The sequence below is a fragment of the Phascolarctos cinereus genome, unplaced genomic scaffold, assembly GCF_003287225.1.
Source record: "Phascolarctos cinereus isolate Bilbo 61053 unplaced genomic scaffold, phaCin_HiC Scaffold_4;HRSCAF=312, whole genome shotgun sequence".
NCBI lineage: Eukaryota > Metazoa > Chordata > Mammalia > Diprotodontia > Phascolarctidae > Phascolarctos > Phascolarctos cinereus.
Window position 1 is genome coordinate 548,450,073 of NW_027555847.1, and position 22,870 is coordinate 548,472,942.

General features: G+C 37.1%; 1 protein-coding gene across 2 annotated transcripts in view; it reads left to right on the plus strand.

The window, feature by feature from the left end:
• Nucleotides 1-22,870, plus strand: part of DCDC2 (doublecortin domain containing 2) — a 200,165-nt gene that overhangs the window by 78,034 nt on the left and 99,261 nt on the right. For both annotated transcript variants that reach the window (XM_020986837.2, XM_020986835.2), the window contains exons 7-8: nucleotides 778-832; nucleotides 16,500-16,671. In XM_020986837.2, coding sequence (XP_020842496.1) covers nucleotides 778-832; nucleotides 16,500-16,671 — 227 coding nt within the window. The remainder of the gene's footprint in view (nucleotides 1-777; nucleotides 833-16,499; nucleotides 16,672-22,870) is intronic.

Here is a 22,870-nt window from a genome sequence, read left to right on the forward strand (position 1 = left end):
GCTACCCTAGAAGCACCAAATATTATTTTAATCATAAATCACTCAACCATTTGAAAAAATATAGATAAAAAAGTTAACTCAGTTTGTTAGGTAACTCTTTGCTAATCTACTTCAAGTTACATATACTTTAAAGGAATAAAAACTGCATTTATTTTAAAGTGTTTTATGAACCATACTTTCTCACCAATATAGATGAGTCTTTAGTTCATTAAAGTTTTGAAATGTGTGTATCTGTTACCTTTCATTTGGTGGAATTGGGGATGGCAGTATAAATTAGGCTGCCTTCCAACCATGTATCTGTTTAATATGTGGCTTTAGAGCCTTAAAATCTCATGGGATTTTTTTGTAAATATTGGTAATTTAAAATCTACTTAAAAAACTTACCTTGCAGATAAATGCCAACAATTTGCCAGCCTCCTGTCCCCACAAGGGGTATATACTGAATAACCTCATCATTATTTACTGCTTACCTAGCAGAAAGTACTATTCAGCCTGGAAAGTAGCTTTTTGCAAGGTAAATTTAAAACATTGGGGCTTGAAATTTGAATTCTTTGAAATAAATTTTTGAATGTTCCTAAAAGCCCATAGATGATTTTATCAAAGAACTATCTAGGAAATTGTAGTCAACAGATTGATGCTAACATGAGTTAGCATTTTTTTGTGTACCAGTGACTTAAGCATGAACAGACAATGGATTAATGTTTTTATCATGGTACGGTGTATGTTATTATTGGTAATACAATATTCCAATTCTTAAATTATGATTTCTTTCTGCAGTCAGAAAGCCTCTTCACTACCTCCTATTGTTGGATCCAGAAAATCTAAAGGGAGTGTAAGTATCAGATGCTATAGTCATTCTCCTTAATGTTTTGAGTTTCCAAAGGATGCAGAGAGGCTGTTCTTTGGGTTTCAATTAAATCAGAAGATAAAATTCAGCTACCTAGAGATATAGTTGTGATTATATGAACCAAATGTATCATAATATTACAACTGGAAGAATAGATATTTGAGACGTAGACTCTAAATTCTGCTGTAGAAGAGCATTATGGGGTGGAGTATAAATGTATAAAACATAGCTGAAAGTGGGACTAAATTTTTTTCACAGTGGTGCATTGTTCTGCATGTACCTCTGTCTCTAATTTTAAATCATGATTGAAGCCCTGGAATAGAATCTGTGATAAATTCAATATTATGCTGATTTGAACTAGTTGACATATCCTTCCTCTGCCTTATATCAATGATAGTGACAAGGGGAGTTTGTCTTAAGAGTATGGTAGAGGGGCAGCTAGTTGGCACAGTAGATAGAACACTGGCCCTGGAGTCAAAAGGACCTGAGTTCAAATCCAGTCTCAGATACTTACTAGCTATGTGACCCTAGGCAAGTCACTCAACCCTCCCCACCCCCCCAATAAAAAAAAAGGTAACACTCCCTTTTCACGCCTCAGAAGGGAAAGGTATGACTTGAAGTGCCTGGCCTTCCTTAACTTTCTGTCATGGATTTTTCATCTATTCATTCATCCTATTCATTTGCTAATTTCATCCATTAATTCATTAAATCATTCCCAGGTTTGAGGTGACATTTGTATTTGGGTCCTGCAACTGCCACCAATTAATTGTGTGACTATGAATAAATCACTTGCTTTAATTTTTCTCATCTCTAAAATGATCATAATAATTACACTGCTTATGACACAGGGCTAATGTGAGGACAGTGGCCAGTATACTATAAAGCTCTCTATAAATGTGACCTAGCATGATATTATTATATATGTGTGTATGTGTATGTGTGTGTGTATCTCCACTCTAATATCTACTCATATTTACTATCCTGTAATTATAGGCAAAGGTACTTAATTCAACTAACATTGATACTGATAAACATTTAATAAGTTGAGAGGCATGTACTGGTGACTAAGTCAAAGCCATAGTGGTGGCACAATGGGAAGAACTTTGGTCTGAGAGACAGGAGACCTGGGTTAAGATCCCTCTGAGATTCAGGCTTCTGATCTTATCTATAAAATGAGAGAGGTTTATTTAAGTAACCTCTAAGGTCCTTTCTCACTCTAAAATTGTATGGTTCTCTGAGATCTGATATTTACTGGTATGTAATTTTCTTTGGCTGTGTCTGCAAGGGGTTATTGGTTCTACTATTTTGATCAAATTATTTGGTTAATCAAACAGCTGGTTTGACTTTTTGTCCCAGTAAATTAGCTAAATTGAGGTGTTAATTTGGCATTATGGAGATCTAGTTGTAGCCAAGCAATTGCAATTTTTACTGATAAACTTCATGTAATTTTCTTTAGCTAAAACTCTAAAGTTGTTAGACTGTAAAAAAAAAATCTTAGATGACTATGAACATAATGCTATTAGTGTGTCAATCAAGCAAAAGAAATCCCCGAAACTTTTTGAGAGAGCCAGAACATTGTAGTGGCAAGAGTGCTACATTTGGCATTGGGAGATACTTTACTTTAAATCCTGCTTTCATCACTATTTTAAGGACCATATCTAAGTTAGCTTCACCTTTCTTAGTCTCAGTTTTGTCATCTGTGAAGTGGGCATAACAATATCTCTAGCATCCGTCTTACAAGGATCACTGTAAGGATCAAGTAAGATAATGAATGTGAAAATGCTTTGCAGAGTTTAAAGTGGCATATCAATGTCAGCCATTATTATTATTTTTGATCATGTACTTTGTTTACATGAGTACACAAAGGCTGGGTACTCTGATGGTATAAAAGAGCATAAGAATTAGTTCCTGCCCTAAGACTATTTTAATCTGTTTGAGAAGCAGGAAATGGACAAAAGAAAATAGTTACAAACATATGGAAATCTATGATAATGTCAAATGAATGCCAGTATTTCAGAGGAGGGAGAGAACACTAGGCTGGTGGTAGAAGAAAATGTTATATATGAAGTAGAGCTTATAATTATTGTAGGCAGTAATTATCAAAACTATCTGGTATTGGCTAAGAAATGGAAAGGTAGATTAATGGAACAGAGTAGACATACAATTTATAACAGCAAATAAATATAGTAACCTTGTATTTGACAAATGTAAAGACTTAAGATTTTGGCATAAGAATTCATTATTTGGTAAAAATTGTTGAGAAAACTGGAAAGCAGTGTGGCAGCAACTAGCCATAGACTAATATCTTACACCATTAACCAAGATAAGGTCAAAATGGATACATGACCTAGATATAGAGAGATATTAACAAGAAAATTTGGAGAACATGAAACATATTATCTGCATTATGGATAGGTGAATAATTTATGAATAAAGAGCAGAGTAAGGTGTAAAAATGGATAATTTTGATTACATTAAATTAAAAAGTTTTTGTACAGATAAAACAAATGTAGCCAAGATCAGAAAGAAAGCAGAAAATTGGGAAAAAAGTTTATAGACAATTTCTCATATAAAGTTTCATCTCAAGTATATAAAGAACTTTGTCAAATCTGTAAAAATATGAGTCATTCCTCAATTAATAAATGGTCGAAGGATATGAGCTTCAAGGAATTATACAATTCAGATAAGTAGAGAAGAGAAGATGAAGGAATTCCTCTGTGTGTGTGTGTGTGTGTGTGTGTGTGTGTGTGTGTGTGTGTGTGTGTGTAGCTTGAGCAAAGACATTGGCATGAAGTGCTTGGGAGAAGATGAGTCATCTGGAGTGGGGGTTTCATGCAGGGGAGTTGTTGTTCAGTTGTTTCAGTCATGTCTAACCATTCATGACTCTATTTGATGTTTTCTTGGTAAAGGTGCTGGAATGGTTTACCATTTCCTTCTCCAGCTCATTTTATAGATGAGGAAACTGAAGCAAACAGGGTGAAGAGACTTGTCCAGGGTAAAACAGCTAGTATCTGAGGCCAGATTTGAACTCAGGAAGATGAGTCTTCCTGATTCCAGGCCCAGAATTCCTGACTTGCTGCCCCATGCAGGGGAGTAGTAGGTATTAATTTTGGAAAGATAGGTTGGACTCAGATTACAGAGGACCTTAAATGCCAGATTTATAGTTTGGACTTTATCTTGTAGGCATTAGAAAACCTTTTGATATATTTGAGCAGGGGAGTGACATGATCAATATTAAGAACTTTATTCTGGTTTCAGTGTGCATGATTGATTGGAAGGAAAAGAAACTGGAATAAAGGGGACAAGTTAGGAAAATTCTATATTTCAGATAAGAGATAATTAAGGTCCTGATACTCTGACATTATAGAAGAAGAATCCTCAGGGCTTTGTCACTGGTTGTATGTTGGAGTCATGGGAGAGGAAGGAGTCAGTGATGACTTAAGGTTTCAAACAAAGTTGGCTAGAAGAACAGCAGGTCTAAAATGGGGTATTCTATATATGTACCTGGTCCTGCTGCTCACACCCTAATTTGACATCTGACATTGGTCTGTCCTCTCTCGTCAGTCTCCCCTCCCTCTATCCTTTACTTAATCTCCTCCCTTCTTTGAATATAGATTTCTATATTCAACTGATTGTGTATAGGATTCCCTTTTTGAGCCAATACTGATGAAAGTGAGGTTCAAGGAATGCCCGTCACTGTCTTTCCTGCCACTGTAATAGGTTTTTTACGTCTCTTCATATGAAATGATTTACCCCATTCTACCTCTCTCTTCCTTCTGCACCCAGTGTACTGTTCTTTCTCATCCCTTAATTATTTTTTATGCCATTCCCTTAAATTCACCTTATATCCGTAACCTCTCTCAATGTACATTCCTTGTAGCTGTACTATTACTGATATACTTTTTTAAAGAATTGCAAGTATCATCTTCCCATGTAGGGATGTAAACTGTTCAGCTCCACTGAATCCCTTGTGATTTCTTTTCCATTTTCCCCCTTTTAGGCTTTTCTTGGGTCTTGATATTGGAGACCTGTTTTTTTGGTTCAATTCTGGTCTTCTCCTTATGAAAGCTTGAAATCCTTTAATTTCATTGAATGACCATTTTCCCTTTGGGGTGTTATGATGCTTAATTTCACTGGGTAGGTGATTCTTGGTTATAGTTCTAGCTCCTTTGCCTTCTAGAATATAATGTTCCATAACCTCTGATCCTTTAATGTCGCAGCTGCCAAGTCCTGTGTAATCCTGATTGTGGCTCCCCAATATTTGAATTGTTTCTTTCAGGCCACCTGTAGTATTCTTTCCTTGACTTGATAGTTCTGCAATTAGGCTATAATGTTCTTTTGAGTTTTTATTTTTGGGACTTCTTTCCTGAGGTGGTCGGTAGATTCTTTCAATGCCTGTTTTGCCCTTTGGTTCCAGAATATCAGGGCAGTTTTCCTTGATAATTTCTTGAAAGATGCTGTACAGTTCCTCCTTTTGATTATAGCTTTCAGGTAGTCCAATGATTCAGACATTGTGTCTCCTGGATCTACTTTCTAGGTCAGTTATTTTTCCTATGAGGTATTTTACATTTTCTTCTATTTTTCATTTTTTTGAATTTGTTTGATTCTTTTGATGTCTCATGGTGTCATTAGCTTCTACTTGCCCAATTCTAACTTTTAAGGAGTTGTTTTCCTCAGTTAGCTTTTTGTACCTTCTTTTCTATTTGGCCAATTGTATTTTTGAGGGAGTTGCTTTCTTCAATGGATTTTTGTATCTCCATTTGGCCAATTCTACTTTTTAAGCAGTTGTTTTCTTTTTCCAAGCTAGTGACTCTTTTTTTTTTTCATAATTCTCTTGCTTCACTCTCATTTCTTTTCTCTTTTTTTTGACCTCTCTTGTGATTTTTAAACTCCTTTTTGAGCTCTTTCTGGGCTTGAGACTACTTCCCATTTTTGTTTGGGTTTTTGCTCATAGATGTTTTGACATTGTTGTCCTTTTCTGAGTTTGTATCTTGGTCTTCCCTATCACCATAATAACTTTCTATTATTGGATTCCTTTTTTTTAAACTCATCTTTTTTGGGCATTTCCCCTTTCTTTTAAATTTGAGCTCTGTTCCCAGAGTGGAAGGGGCACTGTCTCAGGCTTCTTGTGCCACGGGCTGCAGGCTCTGGCTGCTTACCTGGTGCTGCACTGATGTTGCCCTGAGTCCCATGGGGAACCCTCCTGTCTGGTGCTGTGCTGAGGGGGTAAGGGCGTAGCTGGTGCTGCTGGAGATCACAGGGGTCTGGAAGCTTAGCTGGTGCCAAGCTGGGGTCCTAATGCTAGTGTCTGATATGTGCTGAGGCTGGTGGGGTGTTTCTGCATTTCCCTAGGGCTACACTGAAGCATGTGGTGTTGGAGCTGGTGTCTGCTGGTTCCCTTGGCCATAGTGAAGCATTTGGGGGGTCCCGGTATTGGTGTTTACCTGCTAGGGCTCAGTTGGTTTTACACACTAGGGCTCAGTATCTCCTGCTGGTTTGCTGAGGTAGGGCTTGTTTGGAGCTTGCTAGGTTGCTTCCCGTCCTGGACTGTGTTCTCATTTTACTCAAGTGAGACAGAACTTTCTTGCTGATCTTCCAAGTTTCTTGGGCTAAAAGATTGTTTCGCCCCTCTTTTTGCTGGTTCTACTGTTCCAGGATTTGTTTTGGGGTGCTATTTTATGGTTGTTTGGAGGTGAATATGGGAAAGTTAAAGTAATTTGTTGCTTACTCTGCCATATTGGTTTCTAGAAGTCCCAAATCCCAAATTACTATTTATTCAAGGGTGTATATTCTATGCTTATTAATTTGCTAATTAATTTTCTCAGATTGAGAGGGAAGATGGATTAACAGACATTGAGTGTGGATGAATTCCTAATCTAAGGTCATAGAGGAAGTTGGCAGTACAAATGAGAATGATAATCAAAGTCAAATCTTTGGATTACCAGGCTGGCTCTTGGGTCACTGAGCTATGTACCAAAATGTAGGAAATCTGACATTCTAATTTAAAAAAATTCTGCATATTAATGGTGTACCCACATACATAGGATGAAATTTTTGGAAAGATTATTGAACACCAAAATATGAAAGTTAAACTATATTATTGTCTTGTTTGACTACTAAAAAGGAAATAATTCTAGGGAGCAGTACTTTCAGGATACTTTGTATAGATAAATCCAAAGTAGTAAAGCACATTATAATCAAAGGATTCTATGCTTTCTTTTAATTGTTAGCTTTCCTAATGCATTTAGGTGTTTTGCAGATAATTAGATGATAGGCTAGAGTTTAGGGGCAAAGGGAAGATAGAAAGGAAGAAAATAGGAAAGTGAAAAACTTAGAATTCTTAGATGCCATTGCTAATGTAAATCAAAAGGAAAATGTGGTTTGATTTTCAAAAATTCAGTTTACCCATAACTTTTCAGGAGTTACATTCATTGTACCAAATGTGGTGTAACAGTATATTTAAAGAAGGGAGCCTGTAATTGTTTTGTTACAGGTCTGTACAGTTTGCTGCTAATGAGTGGGGAGCAACTTATGTAAGCCCCAGATTTCCTGAGTCCTGATAGCATAGGGAGGAATAAAGGTGAAGAAAAAATTCTAGAGGAAGTAGCATGTTGAGAAAGTTGCCACAAACTTGCCCTGGAAGCAGCCTACTTGTAGGTAATATTGAATGGAGTCAGAAAAATGTTCATTTATTAAACTTAGAACAAATAAATTGTGATTTTAGTTTAAAAAGGTAAAAAAAATGGTGAATGGATGCTATGAAATTTAAAGCAGTAGGGTACAGTGGAACGACTCTTAGATTTGCTATTAGAGGACCTATATCCAAATCCCACCTTTACTTCTTACGATGGTGTGCCCTTTGGGTAAACTAATCAGCCTCTTTGAACCTTAGTTTTCCCATTGATAAATTGAGACCCTTGGACTAGATCACTTTCAATGATTCTTCAACCTCTAAATCTTTAAAAAATTATGAGATGAGGAATTCCTTGACTGTCCAGGTTGTTACACTACAGAATGAAAGTGCCCTCTAGTGTTCATGATATGCAACATTTGAGAATTATTTAAAGACTTCCAGGTGCTGGATTTTCATTTTTTTGTTCTTTATGCTTTACTATTTCATGAACTATAACATTTTTTCAGACTTTATTTTTACAAAGATCATGATTTTGGGCTTCTACCGAAGTCTTACTCTGATGCTTTATTATGTTTTGGAGGTGTGGTACAGAGGCAGATAATGTCATACAGTGGAAAGAGACCAAATTTGGAGTCATTACACCTGAACTCAAATCCTGGGTCCATAGCTTACTACCTTATGTGACTTTGGACAAGTCACTTAACTCCTCTAAGCCTCAATTTTCACATCTGTAAAATGAAGGAACTGGCCTAGATGACTCCCGAGGTCCTTTTTAGCTCAAAATCTTATAACCTTCTGATTCAAGTAGATTCAAAGTCTGAAAGGCCCTGCTAAATGGAGCAGGTTTTAGAATAGATCCATGACAGAATATGCCTGATCATGATATGGCAGGTAGCTGCTCATCAGGTGACATTTTTTTTTTGACCACAGTGATTTGTGAAACTATCCATTATGGGTTGGAGAGGCATTGTAATTCATATCAGGGTGTCACAGCTTTTTTGAAGCATTAGAAAAGATTTAGGAAAACACACTATTGAATTAAGCAAGTATGTAGTCTTTAAAATGATAATAAATTACTTTGAAAACATGTTAAGCTAAACTCTTATTACTGTAAAAAGATTTTTAACCTTGTATTTGTTGTTGAAGAAATTGAAGCCTAGTATAATTAAATTTTCTTGCCTGGTGATAGAGTCAGGGATAAGAAATCAGCATGCATGAGTCAGTGTTTAGCCTCCTGGGTCGCACTTTCTCCTTCTGTAAGCATCTGAAAATTGCACATTGTTAAGTCTGTTCAGTGAAGCAAAACTCATCTTGAAATTATTTTAAGCTTGAAATGATATAATATGATATAACCTTCTAAAAGTCTTGGTTAGGAAAAAATATGTCTTTGCCCTAGTAAACTAAAAGAAAAAAATTAGAGCTAGGATAGACTAAATACGGCATAATGGTAAGATGTATTAGGACTCAATGGAATATGGCTATGAAATTACTATGAAAATTGGGCCATTGCAAGAAGTAGTGGTTTCTCAGGTGTCTCTCATTGGGCTGTTCTTTTGTTTTGATTTCTTTTTCTTGTTTTTACACATGCTGACACATAAAGGCAGCTAGGTGATGGCATAGTGTATAGAGTGTTTCACTTGTAGTTTGGAAAACCTAAGTTTGAATTCTGCCTCAAATTTGCTAGCTAACTATGTGACCTTATGCAAGTCATTTCTGTCTGCCTCAGTGTTATCATCTGCAAAATGGAAATAATAATAATAGCATCCTTTTCATAGGGTTCTTATGAGGGTGAAAAGAGATAATATATCAAGTGCTTTGCAAAACTTAAAGCTACATATAATAATAGTAATTATATGAGAATGTTATATTAATGCATAATATATAACAATACATATGATACATATAGTAAATATCATCATCATCATCCCCATCCCTGTCACCATCACCATCTATGGAATGTACTCTTTTCATACTTCCCCTGTTGAAATCCTCTTAGATATCTAGTTCTGTTGCTACCTTCATGGAAGAAAATTTTTCCTAATATCTCCAGGTAAAAGCATTCTTTCCTTCTTCAGATTTTTTTTCCACAGCATCTTTTCTGGATCCTTTTTCAATCCAATTCAATAAACTTTTAAGTCCTACCAGATATGAGACAGGTGCTAGGCACTAGGGATACAGAGACCTTAGAGTGTTTATGAATAAGTGTAATACAACATGTAAAGAGTGTTGGGATGGGGAGCAAAGTAGTGTTCTTGGAAAACTCAAGGAAGGAAAGAATATGTTAACCAGTGGGAACCAGAGGAAGTGTCACAGGGGAGGTGGCATTGAAAAAGCTATGCCTTAAAAGAAGGTGAGGGTATTAGTAGGATCTGAGTTCAAATGCAGCTTCCAACACTGATACTTACTATCTGTGTGACCCTGGGCATGTCACTTAACTTTGATTGCTTCACCAAAAAGCAAAAAACAAAACAAAAAAAACCCAATAACAACAACAACAACAACAACAACAAAAGAAGGTAAGGGTCCTAAAAGCAGAGATGAGGGAGTCCATTTTAGGCCTGCATGAAAGCATAGTGAAGGAAGTTGTCCAGCTGAGTTTGGGAAACAAGAATCCATTTTGACTGGAATGCATGAAGTGTCTGGAGACTAATGTGAAATAAAACTAGCAAGGTAGGTTGGAGTCACTGCCTTAGGTGCCATCATGTTTTGTCCTATATCATGTATTTATGTATATGCCTATCATGGGTTAGTGGAAGGAATACTGAGGTTGTAATCTAGGAACTTGGGTTGAAGGAGCAGATAGTGGTTGAAAGAATCTGAGTGATGTGAGAAGAAGAGGAGGGAAGAAGAGAATGAAATGCCTTGATTTTTTCAGTGCAATTTGGGGCAGACTGGAAAGGTAGGGGTAGATGGAGCTTTGGGAGGTTTTAGCAAGGATGAAAAAGGTTTGGAAAAGGAGGTGTAATTAGTGGAATAGTGAATTGCTTCAGTAAAGGCCCAATTGAAATCAGGTAGCATAAATTTAACTTTTTGGGGCCTCATTTTTCTCCTCCATAAAATAGGGTGTTGAATTAGATGATCTCTAAAGTTCCTTTCAAATATAAATTTTTCATCTTTATTAGACTGCAAGCTGATTGAGGGAGTCAGTCATTTTTATCTTTCTCCCACCTGCCTTCTTCAGTGCAGCACCAAGTACGAATTCAACATCATGTTTTAGATGTGGTCTGACCAGGACAGAGTTGAGTAGTACCCAGCTTCCTATTCCTAAACACTACACTTTTCTTCTTAAATTTTTTTTTCTTTTTTCTTTTCTTAACATTCATTTTTTGAGTTTTGATTTTTTTTTCCTTCCCTCTTCTCCCCTAAGATGGTAAGCATTTTGATATAGGTTATATATGTGCAATCATGTAGAACATATTTCTATATTAGTCATGTTTTGAAAGAAGAAACAGAAAAAAAGGGGAAAAAAAGCACGAAATAAATAAAGTAAGTGAAAATAGTATGCTTCAATCTGTATTCAGACTCCAGTTCTTTCTCTGGATGTGGATAAAATTTTCTATCATGAGTCTTTTGGAATTGGCTTGGATCATTGTATTGCTGAGAAGAGCTAAGTCAATCATTTTACTTTTCTTAAAATGCAGAATTGAATTTGCTTTTGTGGCTGCCATTTCACAAGGTTGACTCATATTGAGCTCACAGTTCTCTGCTTCTCTTATATTCTACTTATGAAACTTATTTTACTTGAATTCAAAGATAGAATATCACATTTATATCTATTAAATTTCATCTCGTTGGATCTGACTTTGAGTTCTAGTCTGTTAAGATGGTTTTGAATCCTGACCCCATCAACTGGTGTCTTAACCGTCCTTCCCACTTATTTCACATTTGATCATCATGGCATCTTCTATCTTTATCTTAGTCACTGATTAAAAGTAGTAAATAGTACAGGGCCAAGCATAAACCTCTGGATTTACTACAAATGGAGATATCCACACAAGTTGACATAACATTTATAATGTGCTCTATAATCCCAAAGCACCATACACATACATATAAGCTACTATTACTCTAGGAGTTCTGAAATGTCTTTGAGCTCTAAGAAAAGTTAGTAACTGAAAATGTCTATAATCAGGCATGGCTGAAAAGGAAAGAGGGGGAACAAATTATTCATATTTGCAATATTGTTATTGTACAGATAGTGCTCCTGGTTTTTCTCTGCCTTGTTTTTTGTGAGGCAGTTGGGGTTAAGTGACTTGCCCAGGGTCACACAGCTAGTACATGTCAAGTGTCTGAGGTTGGATTTGAACTCAGATCCTCCTGACTCCCAAGGCCAGAGCTCTATTCACTGTGCCACCTCGCTGCCCCCTCAGGTTTCTTTGAAATCATCCCCTTAATTATTGCTTACAGCACAATAATATTCTATTATATTTATATGTCTCTACAATATTATTGGTCTGTTTAGTCAATTGCCCTTTTTTCCTCTTCATCAGAATTGTTTTCCTTTGAGTTTTCAGAATATCTCTATTTCTCCTCAACTGACTTCCTTTGTAGAATTTTAAGCCATGGGATCTCTTTTTTTTCCCCCTGAAGTCTCTGAGATCTGAGCTGCAATATCTGAGAGTACATGTCAGGCTCATTTCTATATTATATTTTAAGAGGGAATGGTGACTTCTCAAGTTTTTCATCATTTCCATCCCAGAAACTAAAATTTTCCCTATAAATGAGAATCATATCTGGAGTAAAATTTCTCTTTGTTGTTTCTTGTGATTTTTGAAGGATAAAATTAAAATTAAGGTGCATTAAGAAAGCTTCTCTGCTTTTGGCATTTGAAGTCTGAATAATTGAAGTCACTAATCATTAGGAAATGACTCTGCTAGATTGAAATCTATTTCCCAATATTTCACAAGTTTTGGAGATAACCAGAAAATCAAACTCATTACCTTACTTAAGGATCTCTAGTTATCGTCCTTGTCATTCAAATTATGTACATCTGTGGCTTCTGAGGCCATAGGTTTTTATTATTAGATAATTTACTGGATTATATTTCCTCTGAACAAAGGGCTGTTCTGCTATTCTTCTTCTCTATGGTATCTAACTCTCTGCCCCTTCCTTTTCACTTGTTTCTGAGCTCAAAGACATTTCAGAGTCCCTGGAGTGATAGATGGGCAGTTGGTGGTACAATGGAGAGAGTGCCAAGGCTGGAGACAGGAAGACATCTTCCTGAGTTAAAATCTGACCTTACTAGTTATGTGACCCTGGGCAAGTCACTTAATACTGTTTGCTTCAGTTTTCCTCCTCTGTAAAATGAGCTGGAGAAGGAAATGGCAAACCAATCCAGTATCTTTGCCAAGAAAACCCCAAATGGGGTGCTGAAGAGTCTGATATGACTGAAAAACGACTGAACAACAAGAAAGGGATAGATAGTAGCTTATGTGCATGTATATAGTGCTTTAGGGTTATGGAGCACATTACAAATGTCATCTTATTTATAGAATCCTATTATCTAAACGTGTCCTTAGAAATCATCTACAACAAAATCCCTCATTTAATTCTCTTACTGACCCTTTGTCCTTTGATGAGGGATAGGCACGATTTTTTCAGTATGTTGGCTTTGGAGTCAGAGGAACTGAGTTCAAATCCTGCCATTGCTAATTACTACCTGTGTGGCCTTAGATAACTCACTTCATCTCTCTGGACCCCAGTTTTCTAATCTATAAAATGAGAGGATTAGAATCAATGATCTTTAAGTTTACTTGAACCTCTCAATTTATGTCCTTTGATCCTATAGCTTGCTGTCTCTCTTTTAGTAAGTAGATGTATGCCCTTTAGATGGTATGACGTCAAGTTCAATGTTCTTTCCATTTATACTATGCCTCTCAGAAATTGTAATTATTGGTAATAAGAACTAGAACTTTCTTTGCTTCCTATCCTCTAAGATAAGGAGGGCTTTATTAGTTAAGGGCAGCAAGGTGGTACAGTGAATAAAGTACCAGGCCTGGAGTCAGGAAGATCTGAGTTCAAATCTCGCTTCACATGCTGACTAGCTTTGTGAATTTGGATAAGTCACTTAACCACCCCTATTTGCCTTGGTTCCTCATCTATAAAATGGGTTCACACTGGAGAAAGAAATGACAAATCAATCCAGTATCTTTGCTAAGAACACCAGTGGGTCATGTAGAGTTGTACATAACTGAACAACATTATCTGAACTAGCATGAGTCTTCTTTTCCTCCTCCTCTTTCTTCCTTGTTCTTCATTTATGAGGAAACATTTTGCCTCTAGAGCTATAAAAGCAATGCTTGATCCAAATATTCCCATTCATCTTGTTCCAATTTTATTCCTAGCACAGAAACATTGTAATGAATTCTTTACTTTGAAGTTGGTTCCCTAATCACTTGAGAAGGGCTTTTCCTTCTATCCAAACTATTTTATTCACTGTTGGCATATGTTACCTCTGGGCACATTTCAGGATGAATGGAATTTTTAAAAACAGCCTGAAAAATAAGATGGTAGAGCTTATGGTTTTGAACCTGTAATTGTATTATTTTTTTCTCCCTTGGCATTGTAGCTCATAGCTGTGGAACACTCAGAAAACTTGAGTATTCATTAATGCAATAATTAAACTTTGCTTAATTTAATTAATAATTAAATAGAATGCAACCAGAATGGCAGGAATAAAAATGTTTTACACTTGGCTGGGTTTTGGTGTTAATAAACATGCATAATTCTTTTTCTTATGGATTATGGAATTCTAAAGCTGTGAATTTTTCCCTTCCTAATTGTGTAAGTAACTAAAACCCAGTTAAATGTTTCTAGGTTGTTGAGCAGACACATTTTTAAGGAGATATAATATAATATAATAAATATAATATAATATAATATAATATAATATAATATAATATAATATAATATAATATAATCCAGGATGATTTATTTGTTTCATTCTGAAACACTTATTTCTAAATTCCTATGTAGTTGTAGAGATGTTACATAGAGAATATGAAGATTCCAGTGACTTTGGGCACAGCTGGTGATGGGATTAGTTGGGCAGTTATCAACTCACTTGAATAAATTATTCTAGGAAGTAGTGGTTAAATCTCAGCACTGGGCACCTGAGAATTGTTTTTCTGAGTGTTTTCACTTGTCATTGAAGGAATTTTATTTCTGTTATCTGTATGATTGTTCCTTGTTGGCTGCTAAGGCCCACTACTCCTGTGGGGGTTAAATGTGGAGCCTTCAGTGGTTGCCACAAGTGTGGTTCTCCAGAAGTGGTAAATGTGTAATGGTTATGAGTTTTGTTGCATTCCTAGCTAACCTCAGTAGCTATGACACTACCTAGATGTAGTGATGAAAACTTCCTAAATGTGTGTGACCTTTACCTCTGGGTACCCAGTGGCATCCTTCAACCACAACGAAAGTGCTTTGTATTGAATGGAAAGGTAGGGGGATAAAGCAATCATCTTTTCACCTTCCTGTTACTACTAGGAAGGGTGAATGAAAATTCAGTGGTGCTTCCCCAAACTTCTGGCACCACAGATGAGTAATAAACTATTTCTTTAGTGGTTGTCTTGGGTTTATGATTCAGAGATTCTGATAATCATAATTCTAGAAAGGAGATTAGCAATGTTTTACAAAAGTTATAGGTGTGTGAATACATGAGAGTGTCTTTACATATTTACAGTAGTACTAGTAGCAATAATAATGATGATGCAAGGGTCTATATCTATGATTTCATTGGTATAGGGATCACCCACATGAAGAAACTCCTGTTAAAGCATACCTCCTCTGCAATTAAAATTCTTAGAACGTTGCCTAGAGCATTGAAAGATTTGTGACTCATACAACATTATGCAGTTGTATATATCAGAGGCAGGATTTGAACCTAGTTCTCTCTGGCTTCAGGGTCAACTCTCTCTCTCTCTCTCTTTTTTTTTTTTTTGGTTAGGCAGTGGGGTTAAGTGACTTGCCCAGGGTCACACAGCTAGTAAATGTTATGTGTCTGAGGCCGGATTTGAACTCAGGTCCTCCTGAATCCACGGCCGGTGCTCTATCCACTGTGCCACCTAGCTGCCCCCCGCATCAACTCTCACTGCTGCATGATGATAATGATGATGAGGATGATAGCTAATGGTTCTATAGCACTTTAAGTTTTGCAATGATTTTTACAAGTATTAAGCATCTCATTTTATCCTCCCAACAACCCTGTGAGATAAGGATAGGTATTGTTAATCCCCATTTTGCAGACTGTGGAACCGAGGCTCAAAAAGATCACCTTTGTCACACAACTACTGCCAGAGGCAGAATCTGAAGCTTGGTTTCTCCAGATTCTGAAGTCCAGCTTTCTTTTTATCCCATCATGATGTTTTTCTAGTAATGATACATTTTTCACCAAACTTTTTGCAAATTAGCTGAGAATATTGTAAGATTTATGTTATTCAGAATCTGTGCCTATATTGACTTTTTCTTTTCTCTATGAATTGTGATTATATTGAGTCATTTTCCTCTCATGTTGGCCAGGAGAATGTTTCTTTTTCTGCATGGAAAAAGAAAAGTTATGGTGGCTGCACAATTTAAAATCTGATAAATATAGTAGGATGATAGATTTGGAGTTGGATGGGGATCTGTCTGTTTATTTGGATAATGTAATAGCTCACATCTATATATAACAAATTAAAACTTACAAGTTTCTTTTCTCACAACCTTTTGTGAGGTAGGTATCAGTTATCCCCATTTTTAAAGATGAGGAAACTGAGGTTCAGAGAGTTAGGTTAATTTGTACAAGGCCACACAGCTTGTAAATGTCAGAATCAAGATTCAAAGCCACTTCTGGTAATCTATCCATTAAACAACATGACCTCTTTCTTAAGGTAGGTATTAAATCAAAAGTAATGGAAGAGATTCTAGCCTTTTCTTTTTTTTTTTGGTCCATCTTCCACCTAGAAAATATTGTCTCTTGTGGGAAGTCATTCTTAGGGTGCAGTTAATCAATAAGAAGAATCCATTTCTCTTTCCATTTAGGGAAATGATCGTCAGTCTAAGTCAACTATCGGTTCCAGTGACAACTCATCCCCTCTGCCTCCGAAGAGAAGGGGAAAGAAGGAGGAAGTTTCGAATTCAGAAAAACCTGGTAAAGTGAAACAAAATACAAACCCAAAGACTCCACCAACTGTGGTAACGCCACCAAACAATGGTAAGCTCCATGTTTCTGCTAGTGTTCAGTCAGTTTGGTTGTGTGGACCATGGCCCTAAGAAGCCAAGGTCAGGGATTCAGTCTTTATGTGGACAAATCAGTGTCTACTCTGTAACATGACAACAAACCATATGTATTTGATTGAAATACGATAAATTATGGGAGGCATACATAGAGGTTCTGGGAGTTCTTTTGCATTTAGTCAAAACCAATCAACTTTTATTAAGCACTTCCTATGTGCCAGCTGTTGTGCTGGGGGAAATGTTACCATTAGATAAGGCATAGCCTTGTCTTTATGGAGCTTATAGTCTAGATACTGACCCTGAAGGGTGCTGGCTTTCTGTTTGTTAAAAAATCTCTATTTTTAACTAGGTATGTGTGACATTGTGAAATCATTTGTTTTGAGGCTGACTGGTTCCCTGTATGATGATGGTACAGTATATGTATATGTACATGGATAGATAGTATATAGATATATCATATACATAGTGATGTATACTGTATTACTACCAGTAATTGTTGCTATAGCAGTTCCTCACTTGTACATTTTTTATCAAATTCTGTAGGTTGTTAGTTCTCTCTCTATCGCCATCTACCTCTCCAAAATGGCTATTTATACAACTTTCCATGAAAGACGCATTTGCTAGAGCTTTATGAATCCAATTGTGTGATTGTATGTGTATATACAAATATACACATATAGGAGCAAACCTACCTGGATTTAAGAGCATATGTACCTCAAATATTTATGTAGCCTCTGTCAGAATTTAAGGTGCTGCAGAACTCAGAGGCAGGTGGGTCCTTTCACCCCGGCCCCCCCCAACTACTACTACTACTAGGGTGGTTGTTGGGAGAAATATGTTTTTGTAGTTCAGTGGGTGTATTCAGGGGGAAGTAGTCTCAGGATTGGCATCTGTCTATCTGTCTTCACGGTAAGAGAAACCATGCTGTGAAGACAATCCATAGCAGTGTGGAAAGAACTCATGGCCTCAATGAGTCTGCATTCAAGAGGGCATGACAGTGAATGTGAGTTGGAGTGCTTGAGTGAGAGAAGAGAGTTGCAGCTGGAGTGAGTGTGCTTTCAATGAGCCAGTGTCCAGGAGTAGCTTCAAGAGAGTGAAGACATGGAAGGTTGAGAGGAGACTTTGACTTAGAACTTTGGGGGTGACCAGGGAAGGAGAATGACGTGAAAAAAGAAGGGAGGGAGAATGCACAGGGAATGTATGGGGTAGATATAGGTATCTAACCTGTTTGACAACCCTTTTGGGAGTGCCAGGGCAATGCAGAGTGTACCAATATTAAGTTTAGGATGATAAAAAGCTTTAATATAGATTCTGGTTAGGACTGCACAGGCTTCTGAGCTCCTTCTTGGTTTTGTGTTTGGAAGAATGCTCAGGGGCAGGAGCTGGAAAAGGGCAGGGGATTAGGTGACCCTGGGCCCTGGTAACCTGATTGATTTTAATAAAGTTTGAAATAAAAAGAATTTTGTGGTTAACCTTCAGTTAATCAGAAGTTTCAATCAAATAGAACTCTCTATTTCTTAAGGATTCTGATTAATGAGGGCTTTATTATATTAATCATATGTGAAAAATACACAAGCCTGAATAATACTTTAGAGTAAATCCCAAACTCCTCCCTCCCTTCCTCTCTTCCTCCCTCCCTCTCTCTTTTCCTCCCTCCCTTCCTCCATCCCTTCTTCCTTCCTCCCTTCCTTCTTTCCTTCTTTCCTCCTCCCTCCCTCCCTCCCTTCCTTCTCTTACCAGAAGTCATTTTACATGTGTAGTATTTATATTTTATTTCTAGAGTTTCTGACTTAAAGTTAGTTTTCTGGTCATTATTTTTAATTCATTTTAGAAAATGCTACAGCTTTAGTAAATTGAACTTTGGAAACAAGTGTAAGGCTTTTTCTCTCTTTTTTTTCAGGCTTTGGGATAGAATAGGATTTTTAGAGTTGGAAGGTAACAATAGAAATTACCTAGGTCAACCTCCTCATTTTGCATGTAGCTGCCTGGGAACGCTGTGACTAGTTACTTTTTATGGTGATGACTAGGTGGTTTTATTTGATATTCATTGCCTGCAACTATGCACACCATTCAACACCAGGGGGCGCTCAGTGGCAGCTGCCAGGCTCACTGGTTCTGAGGGAGCAGCTGCATCTCTCCCTTTAATTGTGGGTGGCAATGCTTGTTTCATTGATCTAGGATAGACTCGTGTGGAAAAACCTTTCAGCCTCCAAACTACAAGGAAAACTTCCCTTCATCCTTTATGCCCCTATGTGCTTCATTGATTTACCTTTAAGTCAAGGACATACTACAATAAACATTCCATTAGATTAAATCAGCGGTAAAAAAAAAGCAGAATCATTAGTCTGCATAGATATATACCATACATTCTATTAGAGCTCTAGATCCAACTGCTCCCAAGGCAAGAAGCCCATTCAGAGTGGAAGCCAGTCTTTTCCTCTCTCCTCTCCCAACCCAGGGATGAGAGTTAATTTGGAAATTCAGTTGATCCCAGTCAAGAGCTGAATAAAAAAAGGTTTTTTCTTCTCACAAATTTAGTTTCTGAAGTTAGACTTCCCCTTGAAAGAAATGTAGAGCACCCTGAGTAACTCTTCATAGGATGGTATTGCTTGAGCATTCGGGATAGTACCAGGTGTCCAAAGCATTTGTTGTTCAGTGGATCAGTCGTGTGTGTGACTCTTTGTGACCCTCTGGACCATCCATGCCAGTGCTGTCAATCCGGTTTTCTTGGCAAAGATCCTGGAATGGTTTGCTATTTCCTTCTCTAGTGAATTAAGGCAAACAGAGGTTAAGTGACTTGCCCAGGGTTGCACAGCTAGTATGTGTTTGAGTTTAGATTTGAACTCAGATTTTCCTGACTCCAGGCCCAGCACTCAATCAACTGAGACATCTAGCTGCCTCCAGGTGCAGGGCATAGGATGTCTCAGTTTGTATACTTGTCTTTTTCCTATATTTCTGTACCTTTAGTCTTCGAAAAAAATTGTGTTGGACTGCCCCCAAAAGAAAGGCAGTGGCTACCTGCTATTAGATTCTTTTCAAATCAGAAGGAAGGGGGTAGGGTAAGTGAATTTATTCCCTGTTGAGGAAGCTAGGTGCCACAGTGCACAGAGTGCTGGACTTGCTCAGGAAGATCTGCATTCAAAGCCTGCCTCAGAACTTCATTAATTGTATGACCCTGGGCAATTCACTTAACCCCACTCAATTTCCTCTTCTTCAGGGGCAATCACTAGCACCATCAACTCTCCTAACCTCTCTTCTGTTTCCTCATCTATAAAATGGGGCAATTAATAGCACCTACCTCACAGGATTATTGGGAGATAACGTATGTAAATTGCTTTGTAAACTCGAAATGCTATTATTATTATCATTATCAATAATAATGATAATAATAATAGCCATCTTATCTCCCCAATCTCTTTGAAAAGCCTTTGCTCTCACTCATATCTTGTACACAGGTGTGTTCCCCTCCTAATGTTCACATGAACTATTTGTGCCCAACCTGTGGTAGAGCATTCCAAGCTCGTATTGGTCTGATCAACCACAGTCAGACACACTGAAACTTGACCCTAGCAGAGTGATGTCATTTTGGTCCTCTTTGAGAAAGAAGGACAACAACCAGCCAATCAGCTTTACCTAATAAGCATGTCCCCCTTGGTATCTGTATAAGGAGCTTAAGTTCCGCCTACATAAAGGTAAGGAAGCTGAGGAAGTGGAGAGAGGTCAAGTGATTTGCCCTATGTCAAATAAAGTAACAAGTAGCATCACTAGCATTCAGATTCAGGTTATCATCTCCAGTGCCAATGTGCTTCCTGCCACATTGGGTGCCTTCTGGTTGTGGGATTCAGGATCAATTCATCAGACCTTTATTGTGTATGTAGGCACTGTGCTGGGCACGATGAAGCCCATCCTCGGGCATAAGTGGAAACATAAATTCTAAAAATGTTTTCCTCTGGAGGACAGAGATCCTTGTTAAAAGTTCCATTATGGATATTTTTAACTTTACAAAAGCAAAACATGAGTAATCATAAGTAGCTTCTGTCTAGTTGTTATAACAATGGCAAAAAAGTTTAAATTCAAGCAAGATTGTCTCCAACAGTTATATTTTTAAAATACTGTTTAGGAAAAGTTGACCCCTTCCTTTCCCCTGAAGAACCCTGCAGCTACTTCTGAAAAGTACCCTTTTAAGATTGGAGCTTTTCCAAGGAACTTTCATATGTAGATGATTCTTGCATTTCAACTTCTTGCTCTTATTGTTATGCAAAATGACTCGGAGTCCTTTTGTGTAAGGGTTCTTAGGGCTCTGGACACTTGTAACAACCTAACATAAGAGGGTTTGGTGTCTTTGGCTTGTATGTGTGTTAAAGAGCTGAGAAGGAATATTTTATATCACTTCATCTTGAGAGAGGTATGTAATATGGAAAATTAAATATAACTGTCTTTTATATCTCTTATAGGAAAAAGTGAATGTTTTGCATAGCTTGCAGACATAAAATAATATCAGCAGATACATTTAAACACATTAGCCTGTGTTTTGAATACTTGGAAATTGAATTTTCTCCCATACAGATCTTTTAGACTGATTATGGAGGAGAAACTTTCTAGCATGTTATTTAGTTTTTTAAGATCTCCAGTATATATTTTTCTTATTCCTGTAAATGTATTATTAAGACTTCTTTTGCTATTATGTTTTTTAACAATCAGACATGAAAGTACATATATATAATAATAACTAGCATTTACATAGTGCTTTAAGGTTTGTTTATCTCATTTTATCTTCATAATAACCCTGGAAGAAGGTACTAAAATTGGCTGTAGCTAGGTAGTGCAGTGCATAGAGCACTGGCCTTGAAGTCAGGAGGTACTGAATTCAAATCTGGCCTCAGACATATAACACTTACTAGCTATGTGGCTCTGGGCAAGTCACTTAACCCCGATTGCCTTGCCAAAAAAAAAAAAAAGAACAAAAAAAAGAGCTACTAAAATTATCCCCATTTTACAGATAAACTAGGTAGACAATGAATGCCCTGAACTCGCAACAAGGGGCTCACAGCTAGCAAGTGTCAGAGGTTGGCTTTGAACTCAGGTCTTCCTGATTTTAAGTATAGCGTTCTATCTACAGCACCGCCTAGCTGTGCCAGATAGTTGAATACTGATTCTCATTCTCAAAAATATATTTACATACTTATGTCTCAGAAGGTTATTATTCTTGTGAAAGAAGGAAACAAAATGAAACTGACTGGATATTGAAGACAAAAAAGCTTGCATGGTACTTTTACTTCCAGTATTTCAGTTCTTCAGAGGAGATGTGATTGCCTCAATATTAGTGTTCTCACCAGTATTGGGGATTGCCAGCCATCCGCGTCTCCTCATTTTGTCAAGTGCTTGTCCATTTTCTCCCATAAATCTCCAACTACTCAATATACCTGTCCTTTATCTACATCTTTTTAACATTACAGAGGTGGCAGTAGAGTACTTGGGCTATCCATTTGGTATTACCTTGCCTGTACTGCATAACGGTACATAACCTGGGTTCATGAAAACAATGCCAGTGGGGTTCCAACCCTAGATAGGTTCTGCCACAATGGAAAGTACCTGTGACAGACTGGGTTTGCAGTTTAAGGACTACCCTAGCTGAGTATAGAAACATTCTTCACTGGTAGGTTGGCCATTAGATAGGAATCATGGTGTAACCCATTAAAGAAAGTCATGTGACAGACAGTGGATAAAAATTGATGGATTGATCTTAATAAAAATCTAAAGGCTTTTTCATCTTTAAAAAGACTGTTTTTGAAATTTTCTACATTAAAACAGCCCATTCAATTTTAATTTGAAAAGAGAAAATTTCATTGATAGTGTGAATGCTGTTGCATGGATTTTCTTTGGCTAGCTGCTGCCAATAAATAAACATAAATAAATAAATAAACAATAAATAAACAGTATAAAGGCAGACTGGAAAACTGTAGTTTATTTACTCTCTCAGGATTGTGATACACCTCACCAGCAGTTGATGGAAATATGTATCCGGTAATTCGGCAGGTGATGTTTATTCATATATTCTTCCTTCCAAGCTACTTGAGCCAGAAAGAATAACAAAAGGGATGTGCAGTTTGTTCAGAGCAAAGAGGGCACTTAGATGGAAAAGGTATTTATTATAACAAAAGAGGATGCTTAAATTG